A 13,307-nucleotide genomic window follows, 5' to 3' on the forward strand; every position below is an offset into this window, starting at 1 on the left:
TATATGCTGCCACTTCATTGTTTTCATCTCTGCCATGCCTCGCTAATATGGATCACGTAAGCCTCCGACAGCATGCTCTAAGGCTGATGTCGTTGGCAGAAGGTTCTTGCGCCTTGCCTTGTCATTTGTAGCACTATCTTCAGGGTGGAGAGGTAAATAAGTTTTTTAAAGCAATCCATACCAAGGGTAGTCTGTTGATTGCTGAATTTAATACATCACAACCCATTAACAAGACAATGATCCCAAAACAACAGATTACAAAGGATAATCATCTTAATTGGAATATTTGATGCTTAATATTTTTTTAAGAGAATTTGCTGTGTTGCTACAAAGTGGGCCATCCACTTGACAATAGAGCCACATTTTAGCATTTTTCTCCGTTTGTTATCAAAGCCTGCAAGACGCTAACTGTTTTGAAAAGACTTCCTGAGCGATTATCCTGTGACACACACACACACAATCCGCTGTTGAAGTGGTCAGGGCATCTATTGTAAACGTTGCACCTGCTTAGTAGATTGAAAAACTTTTATTAGTGATGGCTGTATATCTAAATGCCATTATAAATAAACGTGACTAATGCCATTAATTTTATCGGTAACAAATAATCAAATTACTTTTCCGATGACGATAACTCTGTTATTGCCAAACAATGCGGCATGTTATTTACATTTTTAGACAATTGCATGAGACAACCACCCAACTGATTATTAATGGAAAAGTCCAATTTCATTGCAAGCCAATCAGAGGTAGAGGTGGGCAGGTGTTGTTGACACAAAAGCGAAAGCAAGCATTGTCTGACACACAATGAGCCTGATTAAATCCGGGAGTAAGGCAGGCTCCTTTTACTGGAAGTATAAACATGGCTTTTTTGAAAAAGAATGAAAGGAAAGAACATAGATGTCAAATGCACATCATGACATGAATAAAAGTGCTTTTTCACATCAGTGTCGAGAAATTCCAACATGATGTAACATCTTCCAGTAGCACATGCTTCTACAAAATGTGTGTCGAAGGTGGCACCAACATTGTAATGCAATCAAAATAACCCAATATGTATTTTTCGTACTGAGCTTTAACTGCTAGCCAGGTTTCTACTCTATGAAACTGGCCCGTGAGAGATGCTCAAAAATCTAAACCTTCCAGAATGTTTTTCAGAAAAGAATATTAAGAAATAAGAAGATAACTTTTAGATGAGCTATAGTGTGGCTGAAAAGTCAAATGAAGGAGTCAATTTCAAAAGAAAATGCAAACCAGAGCAAAATGGGGATAACGTCTGCCTTATGACGTACTTAAATCCCAAGCTGAAAGATGCCTCACAGTGAAAGGCAAAAGATATGATTAACTCAAACTGGAGGACACTAAAGTGGCGGCCACTTGAGAGAAAGGATGGAAACTATGTTTTTATGTTGCCTGGGATAGCACTAGACCTCGCCGCATAGCATGATGGCACTTGGAATCCTGATATTCATGCTTTTAACCTTTTTCAAGAGCATGGACGTCAGTCATGTGTATTGACTTTTATTGACGTATAGCTAAACAGTTATACGTACGTCTTTTTTATTTTTTTTTATTTTTAATATAAAAGGTAAGTAAAGGCAATAAGGTAAAGGTAATAAAAAGGTTGCTTTCACAGACAGCAAATGTGATCACTGTCTCATGGCAACATTGTTTGACAATAAAGTCTAATAGATCCATTAAACATTGGTGCCTTAAGATACAAGTGACCCAACTTCAACATTTTTCAAGATCAGAGGCGTTTTTGGGCTCTGTAATGTTTGGGGTTTTTTTCTCCTTTGACTTGTGTACAAACATTTGAGATGCGAGCACTGAATGGGAGTAGTAAAGTCAAAACACGTCACAACAAGCAGTGGTTTGGCAGATAGTGAACGATTGGTGAAAAAAGAGGCTCCAAGCTTTTTAATGTTTCTATCAGTTGGAAGTTTACTGTCAAACTAAACATAAAACAAAGAGAATTACACGGTTTAAACAACTACATCATTTATCCTTAGGAAAAACTCCTTGCCTTCATGCTAACAAGCGATCTGAAATACCACAAATGGGTTAATGAATAACATCCACGTAGCGGTATTGTAATGCTTTAAGCAATGGACATCTGAAAACAAACGGTGCATCAATACATGTAGACAGACAATCTAACAAAACTCACAGAGATATTTATGCTCTGTGAAAATCAACTACTATTACTGTAGCTCACTAAGTAACTTACAGTAGTTGTGAAACTCTTCTTCGTTTGTGTCTCTATGATTGAACTACACTCAGACCTGGTGTCCAAGTCATGCACGCCAAAAGGAGCTGCCATTAATCATGATTTACAAACGGTTCAATTCTTTACATTCATTCAATTACACTGGCCAACAAAGTTTGACTTCTTTTTTTTAATCAGGGACACGGGTAAACACGTCGATTTTCTTTTTTGCGTTCCAAATCTGCCTTAGTTTAATCTCAAGCACATCAGGTTTTCAAATTGATAATAATCATAATAATGTAATGGAATATATTGAGCAATAGGTCAAACTGAAAAACAAAATCATGTGGTAGACAAGAAATAAAGACATTTTAAATCAAAATACGTTGCTTTTGTATTTTGGCGAGACTGAAATGGATTTTCCATTTCCATTTATTTCTCGAACCTATGATTCAAGGTTTTGATTAATGATTGAAGAAAACTCTAATCTCAAGGCACCACTGTATTTTCACTTTTGATGATTTCAATGTACTTAATTGAAAATGTGAGGCTGAATTGCGCAAGATAAATCATATCAGGTGTTTTTCCTCTCATATTTTCACAGACAGGCCCACTTGTGCTTTGACACGACCTGCTGTGCTTCCTAAAAACACTTATCTAACAACGCGTGTGTCAGCCTGACATAACCTGTTCCCATTCATTCACAAGACTGTTACATCATTACTGTACCTGATTTTGCTGAACCAGATGTATGGTCACGCCTATTAATAGCGCCTGTTCCCTTGAGAATTTAGTTGGATCTTGCACTGAAAGAATGTGCTGAATTAAATACAAAATCTTGGTAGGTTTTTAGTACCCGAACTGGTTTTTTTTCCAATTAATTAATTCCATTGTTAATTTTGTAGAAAAAGAATGCTATACAAAAGTAACATGCTTTGGAAATACTTGAATTAATATTTTTTTCCTGGATTAATTTTCTAAAAATGACACTATGTGCTATGAATCCATGTCACAATAAGCAATATTTTGGTGGAAAATAACACTTTGTCCAGAGCACAAGCACCTGTTTGCCATTTTTTGATTTCACCAGGTTTTTCAAGAACATCACTCTCAACAAATACACGTCACAAAAAAAAAGCTGCATTAACAAAAACAATATTTTTCTTGTTTGTGTTTTAAACCCTCATTAAAATCTCATCAGACCATGTTGATTGCGAGCGAGGTCAAGGCACAAAATGGGAATATAGCTTTCCTCCAAAAATATTAACGATGGCTAACCTTTGTGATTAGCGACACAACCGCCAGCCTGTGGAGCTGTTGAATCGAGCCTTGCTGTTCCTGCCAACTCACCATGCTGTATAATAATCACAGGGCTTGGACTTTAATTTCTGCAAATAGCCTCAGCTGGATGATTTTATTCATTTATTTATTTTGTGCATGTGCAACATTTTATAAATGATGAGCTTTCTGCAGAGTTTGATTTAGATTTTGTTTACTCTCTGCAGTAGGTATGTTATGTAAATCGATTTGGAGAGTAAGGTCAAAGGTTTTCTAAGTTATACAAATGAACCAGACGTTCAAATAACAATAATAAAAACAATAATAATAATAATAATAATAATAATAATAATAACATTGTCTACTCTCCATTGTAAGGTCAAGATCAAGCTTGACATTCTTGAAATCAGATGCTAACTCAAAAGATTTTGCTGAAAAGACATTAAATTATACATTGGAACTTGCAGATGTAAGGAAAAGAAACCCACAAAAGGTACAACTGTGGAATACATGTATTTTTTTCTGCTCAGTCAGTGAAAAACGATCAATGTTTGAAGAAGTGGAAGAATCAAAGACCAATAGCCTATCTGACCTGCATAGAGCCCCACTGTGGGGTATAATGCAGCATTGTACACCCGTTACTTAAAGACCCATTCATGGAGACACCAAGTAAATGCATAGGAGCGTAAAATGGGAGGTTTGGGGTTAGTTCTACAATTTGGGCCCCGCTTTTTTTTCCCCTCGATTAAACAAATCACACACAAAAGACAGGGGATGAATGTGTTTCAGTTAAAAGAAATACAAACCAGAAGGTTTTATTTTATTTTTTTCATAGCCTCTGTTTGTCTCTCCATAAAAATAGTGTTCCTCAAAATAAACAGGTAAAACAAAGTCGATGTAGGCAATGGAAAAAGCTCGGTATATCAGACAGACATTCATTGTGTTTAATGTCAATCCTTTTTCCCCCCCTTTCCCAAACCAAAATGGTCCGCAAAGCCCTGTACCGCACCACATGTCAGTTCCGCTGAAGAATTAGCATCAGAATGAGCCCTTGCAGAGACAAGTCAGGCAACTGCTGTAATGCATTACTAAATTAGCCCTAAACACTACACAAGCTATTAAAAAGCAAAACGTAAAAGGGAGAGAAACACAACAGAATGGAACCCAGAAACAGAACAAAGTATATGTAACAACTGCTAGTCTGTGCGTCATTATCATTTGATGTGTTTAGATTAAAAAAAAAAACACTCACAGTATGACATCATCAAACACAGGGTTAAAATCGGAGCTGCACAAAATGTACTGCAGTCCAAAAGCATTTGTCTCTTGGCTACTGAACAGCACACGCTGGATCTGTGCCATCACATCACTATCCTTACAAAAATGCGATCAGAAACCATAAATAGTCATTTTTTTACTGCATCCTAATTATGGTCCAAAAATTTCCTTTTCTCACTCTCATTCACTAAAATCAGTCTTTGAATAGAGGTCACCTGTGATTAGAAAAAAGTGTCAAATTTCTTTTTTTTTCGAATAGAATCTGCATGTCTTACCACGTTCTGATAGTCTCATGTACTTATATAGATATATAGATTTGTTTTCTTTTCAGTGATATACTTATGTATAGGCATGTACAAGAAATTAGAAGTATCTCTGCCTTGCACTTCTGTACAAAAGAAAGATACCATGTTTTTTTTTCTTTGTGCGTTCAACGACATGGACAGGAGGTTAGTGCAGAGTCAGAGACAAATCCCAGGAGGAACATTATTCAGATTTGGGTCTCTTGAACCTTCTCTTTCCCATGAGTAGTCTTAATGATATAAGGATCCGCTATGGTGCTGATGTGGCTGTGATGCTGTCTGGCTGAACGATGTAGAGTGTTGTTCTGGGTCCAATGGGCTGCGTAAGCCCCATGGCGAGAGGATGACACAAAACCAGGCTTAAATGTGTTGCTGTTGTGTTCCACTAAGGTAGGCAATACCAACCCCGTCTCCTCTGAGCCACTAGATCCAGAAGAGGGCGGTACGGGAGGAACTTCCTCCTCCATTTGGATGATCTCTATGGTCCTGGCCGCGGCCACTGTGCTCCTCTGTTGATGCCGCTTACGTAACTTATAGAATGCTATTAACATGGCCGCTGCCAACAAGGTCACAGCAACAAAACAGCCAATGATAATTTTTGTGGTTTTCATGATCTCATCCAGGCTAGCAGCAGGCCCGCTGGGGATTCTGGCAGTAGGGATTGACACCTGCCTTGGGGTTTGCGTGTTTTGGAACAGCACGGTAGGGGTGGAGATGAACACAGGTTTGAAGACAGAGGGCGAGGCAGGGGAAGTTGGCTTAGGTTTGGGGGTTTCATCCACAGTTGGCTCCAATACCTCCACGGTTACAGTAGTAAAATAGGATAGGTTTGATGTATTGAGTTCGGCATTAGTGACATTTAGGTAAGCCGAGGCGTTTGAATTCCCGGCCATGTTGCTCACCATGCAAGTGTAGACGCCCGTGTCTGATGGCAGAACATTGGAAAAGTTTAGTGTTCCGTCATTAAGCACAGATATCCGTGGGTGAACCGAACCATGTGTCAGTACTGTCCCGCTGGGGAGAAGCCATCTTACAGAGCTCATGGCAGCTGTGCGACACTTGAGTTCTGCCACCCTTGCCGCTGAGATGTTCAAATCTCTCGGAGCGTCAAGTATGAATGGTGCCGAGCATTGAAACGTGGTCTGGTCCACCTCCACCAGGTATCTCCCTTTCATGTGGCCAGGGATATGGCAGCGTCCACAGCAGGTGGAATTGGTGGGAATGTACTCTCTGAGCCACCAGGAGAGCCACACTACGTCACAGTCACATTTCCAGGGGTTGTGGTGCAGATGTAGCTCCACTAAATACTGAAGGGGGGTGAAGAGGTTATGGGGGAGAGATGACAGATTATTATGAGCCAAGTTCAACTCCACCAAAGCTGTGATGTCATCAAATGCATTCCTCTCAATGGAGGTGATGGCGGAGTTCATAATCCACAGTTTGCGTAAATTCTTGAGCCCGTGGAAGGCGACGGGTTTAAGTTCAGGGAAAACGTTCTCTGATATTTCAAGCTCCTCCAAACCCACGAGGGGCGAGAGATTGGGGAACTCCCTTAGGTTGCAAATGCCCAAATTGAGGTACTTGAGGTTATGGAGACCCTCAAATGCCCCGTCGGAGATGAACTCCAACTTTCTCAGCTCTCCGAGATCGAGTCTCATTAGAGAGGGGACGCGATTGAAAGCGTAAGACGGGATGCTCTCGATGGGATTGTTCCTCAGCCACAATTCTCTTAGCTTTGACAAGTACTCAAAAGCTCCACTGGGTATGACAGTAAGCCTATTGTCAAACAGCTCCAAAGTGTTAAGACTTGTCAGGCCATTGAAGGCCCCCACTTCAATCTGTCTGATAGCATTCCTGCCCAACTGCAGCACCTCCAGGTGATGCAGGTGCCTGAAGGTGTCAGCCTGTATGATCTCTATGCTATTTTCCATCAGGTTAAGGAACCTGGTGTTGGCTGGGATGTCCGGAGGAACCCGAATCAGACTTCTGCGGGTACACACCACCTTGCTGAGCTGGTTGGTGCAGGAGCACATGCCTGGACAGTTCTGCGAGCCGGCTGAGCCCAGTGTTGGGCTGCTGGACTGGCACATACCGAGGGCAGGTACCATGAGGGAGAGCACGGCAAGCAGGGCTGTGTTCCAGGTAGGCTGCACACTAACCTGGCCCAAAGGACTCATGATGTGGAGGGCACATTATTCTGCATGGTGGGGTGAGATGGCACACACCAGAGGATGTATCACCCTAGCCTGGCTGGAGCAACTTGAGGCTCCCGAGTTCCATCGACAGTGTAGGAAGACGCTGCATCAAAATGGAATGCGCCAGAAGTCGAAATAAGAGAGAGAGAGAGGGGTGTGAAGAGATTAGGACAAGGGCTGAAGAGGGAAAATATATAAATAAGCTTCAATAGGAATAATAAAGACTTACCTCATTAGTATGGGAATCGTTTTCGTCTCGTTGATTTATAATGTTCGTCCATGGGTCAGTGTAGCAGGATTTACTTGTCTTACTTTGCCACTCAGATTGAATGATGTGGCCTTTGATTGGCTGATGGTACAAAATGGCTCCTGGTCTTGAGGACTGAGGACTATTGGGTTACAGGTAAGGCCAAAAAGGCTTGCCAGGTATGAGGATCTCTGTTGTCCCAGATCACCCTACCAGGCCCAAGACTCTCAGATGTAAAATTGATGTATGGTCAATTTCACTGGGTTGGAGGAGGGGAGTAAAAGTAAAAAATCAAATTTAAAAAAAAAATCACTGGCTGGCCATCTCCCGATCCATGATGGTCACCTTGTTTGGTGGCAAGACCTCCCTCAGTGTGACTTTGCCAAGGGCTCCGAGGCTGGCGATTAGCCCTGTTGTGACCGAGACTGAGAGACAGAAAAAGGCTAAAGAACTCCGGGCACAATCATCCCCCTCATCCTCCTCCTCTGTTCCTCTTCTTTTCCTCTGCGCTTCTCGTGCCTCCTCCCAGCATCGGGCTGGCCCGGTCAGAGCAGCTGCAGGCTGCCGTGTGCACAGTTAGCAGTAATCCGTCTATTCCTCCTTAGGGAGGTGGTGGTGTTGGTGGTGGGAGAGATGGTAGTGGTGGTGGTGGTGGTGCAAGGGGGGTGGAGGTGGTGTTGTGTCGGTTGTAGAATAGGGATGCACTGCACTGCCGGTGCTTGGCAAAAGGCTGTTGAAGAGTGAGCGAGAAAGCGAGAGGGAAGCGCTCTTGTCCTCAAGAGAAAAAAAAAAGAGAGAGGATGGATGTGTGACAAAGTCGGCTCCGTATCCGTAAATGGCGATCGAGGAGTCGTCCAAGCACACGCTGGTCCTTCTTTTAGCGTGTCTCCTGTGGTCGTCTTGCTTAGTTGATAGTTTTCCTCCGCTGAGGCTGGCTGAGGTAGGAAGTTGTGTTAGTTGGCCATGTGTGCGGCTGGCTGGCTGGCTGGTGGACGACTGCAGTAGCCCGACTAGAACAGTGAGAGGGAGAGAGAAAGAGAGAGAGAGAACTAGTGACAGATCAAGAGCAAGGGGAAGATAGAGTGCGCAAAAGAGAATATGGGAGGGAGTTGGAGAGGAGGCGGCGGCATGCGAGCGCTCAACAAGGCAGCCCACCGTCACACACAAGCAGGCGGCAGCGGCATCCTAATCCCAGTCTTCTCTTCTTGTTTATGCTCCAATCCCCCCCCCCTCCTCTCCACCTACTCCACCTCCACGTGTGTTGCAGGCAACTAAGATCTCTGCCCCCCTCCCTTTGTCCTTCAGCGGGAACGTGAATGTACTACTGACGCACTCCTCTCAGCTGCTTGAGCTGCCTCAGAGCAGTGCATTGGTTTGATGCAGTCTTCTTGTGTATTAACACATTAAAACGCCCCGCCCCCATGTACCGCTCCTTACATGTCTTTATTCCCTCCTCCCCTTACCTGTGCCTAGCTCCTCCTCCAGTGACTCCTCTTCTTTTAAATTGCGGTTAAAAAAATGAAATCCTCCCCGTTTAGATGGAAAGATTGAACTCTGTGTCAAGAGGTGTCTTTCTGCAGGAGTGCATCCGTGTTTTCCCACTCTCTTGCTGGGCCCCTTCCCTCTTGAAGTATTTCTTATTTTTAATGCAACGGGTGCGTCCGTGTACTGTATGTACAGCATGTGCCCTTGTTGGGTCGAGTTTGGGGTGGGGCGGAGGGGTGGGGGTATGGTTTGGGACATCACAGAGGAGTAGAAATGCTGACTGACTCTGTTGGGCAGTCTTCTCTTCAGGGAGAAGGAAGACAAAAGCATGCTGTTATCTCCTCCAAAGATGAGAGAGACACGGTGAGTGAAAAGAGACAGAAGAAAGGGAAAAGAGAGCAAGAGATGGGGCTGAAGTGGACGACATGGCCTTTGGTTGAAATACAAATATATGCAACCAGGCTCTAATGTCGATAAACTAAATGCTCTACTTTTTAAATGACCCATATAATGTTTTTAACATTCTTGAATCGTTAACACAAGTGTTTGAATGCTTTTCAACCCCAGTTATAGTCCCAGTGTTAGTTTGTAGTTGATTTTTGTGTTTCGTAAAAGCCCACATTACTGGTCACACTTAATATCCTATCCAAGTTTGACAGAGAGCTTCTTGCAGTTCATTTCAAAGTATTTTGTGCACACTGACCTCCTATGTCTACATGCCCTGCACACCACGTGTTTCTATGCTGAATTGAAAGGGAACGAAGAGAGCCGCTTCCATTGGCCGGGAGTCGGCTGTGTTTCTGTCCCACAACTGCGCAAACATCCTTTTCTACCTGAGCAAAGAATGGCAAGATACCAAAAAGAGAGCAAACTGCACCCATGCACAGTTAAACTGCATATTGCGCTAGACTTGCTGGGCATAAAAATAGAGCCCTAAATTGTCCACAGGTGTGAATGTGAGTATGAATAATTGTTTCTGATGTGCTATTGACTGGCAAACAGTCCAGGGTCCAAAGTCACCGTTAGTGGTATCGAAAATAGATGGCTAGAGGTACAACATGTCATAAATTGGGATGAAATTGGAAATAATCAAATCATAACGCTGGATTGTTTATGACAGCAGGTCTAATCCAGTCCTGTCGAGCAATCTAGAGGTGTGAATGTGAATGGTTGTTGGTCTTTCTGTGCTCTTGCCCTTGCGACCAGTCCAGGATGTACCACACTTCTTGCCTAAAGTCAACCACGTTAGGCTTCAGAATAACGATGAGCGAAAATGGGTGGCTGGACGGAGGTTCTAATACATTTGTTAAGGTGAAATGAACCCGTAGAGTTGTCCATAAAAAAAAAAATTCTACAATGAATTGTGAGGACGCCTATACGTAGATGGAATGGCACAGTGAGGGATTGAGGAGTAAAAAGCACCAGTGAGATTATAAATGTAATTTGAATTCAGGAGAGGAAGGAGCCTCCCTCTGGTTAATGATCATATTCACACACATGCACCACATCCATTTTTTTTTCTATTGCTGCTGGGAATTTGGCTCAACGCTACACATGGCCACCATTATAAATGTAACCCAGTCACTTCAACTTTTAATTACAACTTGATTGATGGGAATGTTATAAATACAATGTGTGTTTTTGGGAGATTTATGCCCTTTCACCACATGGGAGGCTCGAATAGCATTAGTACCAATTTATCACAGCCCAGAGTTGATAATATAGAAAAGCAACATTCGTTGTAGTATAATTATACCTAGGATTAATTTTAAAGGGGGAGTTTGTATTTCTAAAATCGCTTGGAAGGTCAAACAAGCAAGTATTAGCCATGGATATGCTTTTGGTAGCACAGTGGCACATTAATGCTGGAGCGGTCACAGTATTCTGAACAGTCTTCTTTGCCATCACCTTTGTGTTCCGTATGCACTGAATGCTGACACAATTGCGACCAGCGTTGAGCAATTTGTCCATGACTACTTTTGTTGATGTGATTTGTTGATTTGTTATATTAACAAAATAATAATAAATGAAAATGGGTATAAGTTGCATGTTTCATTTTTTTGCATTTTCACTATCTGAATTCATCTATTTCCAAACATTTGGTTGGAAACCCCAATGTCGCCTTCCGAAGATCAAAAGAGAATGAATTACTCGTACAATATCGAAATGTCCAAGAATGCCGAATGGTTGTGTTTTTCCAAGATGTGTTGAATAATTATACATACAATTGAAAAGAATTATTTAATACATTATTCGATAAATTAAAATAATGAAAAAATATATATATTCACCGCCTATACACACTTTATAACGCTTCCCAATATGACGCAAGGCAGTTGTAAAAAAACACAACAATGAAGAACACATTAAATGAAGTTGTTTCTCTCGATCAAAAGACAACAGACAACAGAAACCTCCGGTATAATCTATAAAAGAAGCAATGAAATACTTTTGGACTATCAATACCATTGAAAAAAAGTGTCACACAGCACAGCACAGTAAGAAACACCAATAACTATCGCTCACATTTGCTTTGGAATATAATAGTGGCAGCCATAATAGACGATCCAACAAAACACTACCTAGAGGCACTATCAGTAAAACATTTCTAAATATTAAAACCAGTAAATCGGAACCAGAATAGCCTTTATTTCATTGTATAGAATACAACGAAATTTGGGTGCCACTCCTTAGTGCATTTCGTAAAAAATAATAATTAAACAGTTTAATAAATACAAAACTCAACAACAAAACCACGTTTTTCCAAACGTTCCAAATCAGGAAAGATGCAAAGCCTCTGTGATCAAGAATAATAAGTTGTGCAATTGTTAAAAACATAAATAAACAACCCCCAGTCCCCCCTTTTTTTTCTACTGGCAAAAAAAAAAAAACCCGAAACGATGGCTTTGAATTACAAAAAACACAACAATCCAAATCAGCCCTTTGCTGTCTGACAATATTGTAATTTTGAATGTAATATTTATTTAATGAATCAATGAATCAAACTTTCAGAGGAGTGTGAAACAAAAATAAAAGGATGATTGACAGATGAGAAAATAGTGTACATAGAACTATGTCGTTCGAGGTAACAAATATGGACATCAAGTGGATTTCAATATTTTCCATAGGAGCGGGGAGCTGAAGTGCGCCGAGGAGAGACAACTGTTAGTTAAGGTGGTGAAGGCAGATTTGGCCACGTAATTGATGGCCCATGGTTGTAGCTGCAGTGCTAATGCTATTACAGGGGGCGTGAGCATGGAAAGGTCAGTTAACACACTGAATATATGAATTTTCCCGCCTGCTGCGCTTGTGGCTCCCCTCCACCCCCGTCTAGTGTTTACCGCGGTATTGTTCTCTCTCTTTTGGCCATCAGTCACGGATCCAGAGTTGAACTGTTGGAGAGGAGATGAGCAGACACAGCTGGAGTCCATTTCCTCCTTGGAATGTGTGAAATGGGATCAGGCGAAGAGTTACGCCGTGCTGGAAATTGATACGGTGACTATTAAATCAGTTTTATGGAATTACTTTGTCGCCTGACATTGCATTATGTGTGAGGGTGTGTCAATTCGGTGAGTTTAATATTTCAAACAAATTTGCGGTGTGCTTCAAAAAGCCATTACAGCAAGTTTACAAGCTTATCGCTCCAACTCATTTTGTGTGTGCTTTCAATTCATCGGCGAATGACAGCAGTGAAAAATCTCTAAGTATTGGTACATAGGCTTTACCAATCACATTTCCAAAAAGCAAATACTGTTGTCCCTTCCCATATTGGGGTTCATCCTTTGTGGTCTCACTGTATTGCACATTTCTTTAAAAATTCATCATATCTAGTTTGGCAAAATGTTTTTTTTTTCTCTATATTGCAGGATTACACGCTGATCATTTTTCTACATGGCCTAATGTTACTGCAGACCATTGTCACAATGTGTCTACTACAAAGCAGAAATGGCTTACACAAGTACACATCTATGAAATCACACATCTATCAAACGTATGCCATTTGCTCTTTTAATATTACCAAGCCCTAATAGTTGAAATTGCTTGTAATACCCCCACAGGTGATCAAGGAAAGACAAGTATAGCCGCCAGTGCACTTTTTAATCACTTTACTGAACAAGCAGTAACCAAATAAAAAGGCAACAGGCACACTCATATATGAGCTACAAGGCCAAAACTGATGCCCAGAGGCAGTTAACATGCAATCTGGCTAACAGGTTATTGAGTTAATAGCCTTTCTACTCAACACTCTCATTCACGGACTCCTATCAACGGCCCCAGGACAAAAAGAATTCAACTTGATGTAAAAAGTAAATGCT

The 13,307-nt window shown here is 41.5% G+C and overlaps 2 protein-coding genes across 2 annotated transcripts in view; both read right to left on the reverse strand.

Annotated features, from left to right (window-relative positions):
* Window positions 1–1,914: 1,914 nt before the first annotated feature.
* lrrc4.2 (leucine rich repeat containing 4.2) lies at window positions 1,915–8,727 on the reverse strand. The gene is made up of 2 exons (XM_052060260.1): window positions 7,489–8,727; window positions 1,915–7,362 (listed from the first exon to the last, which is right to left on the reverse strand). The coding sequence occupies exon 2, from the start codon at window positions 7,239–7,241 to the stop codon at window positions 5,253–5,255; it is 1,989 nt and encodes a 662-aa protein (XP_051916220.1). The 5' UTR covers window positions 7,242–7,362; window positions 7,489–8,727; the 3' UTR covers window positions 1,915–5,252.
* LOC127597376 (uncharacterized) overlaps window positions 7,816–13,307 on the reverse strand; it is a 35,490-nt gene continuing 29,998 nt past the window's right edge. The window contains exon 2 of the mRNA XM_052060364.1: window positions 7,816–7,931. Coding sequence (XP_051916324.1) covers window positions 7,816–7,931 — 116 coding nt within the window. The remainder of the gene's footprint in view (window positions 7,932–13,307) is intronic.

The sequence above is a fragment of the Hippocampus zosterae genome, chromosome 3 (genome assembly GCF_025434085.1).
Source record: "Hippocampus zosterae strain Florida chromosome 3, ASM2543408v3, whole genome shotgun sequence".
NCBI lineage: Eukaryota > Metazoa > Chordata > Actinopteri > Syngnathiformes > Syngnathidae > Hippocampus > Hippocampus zosterae.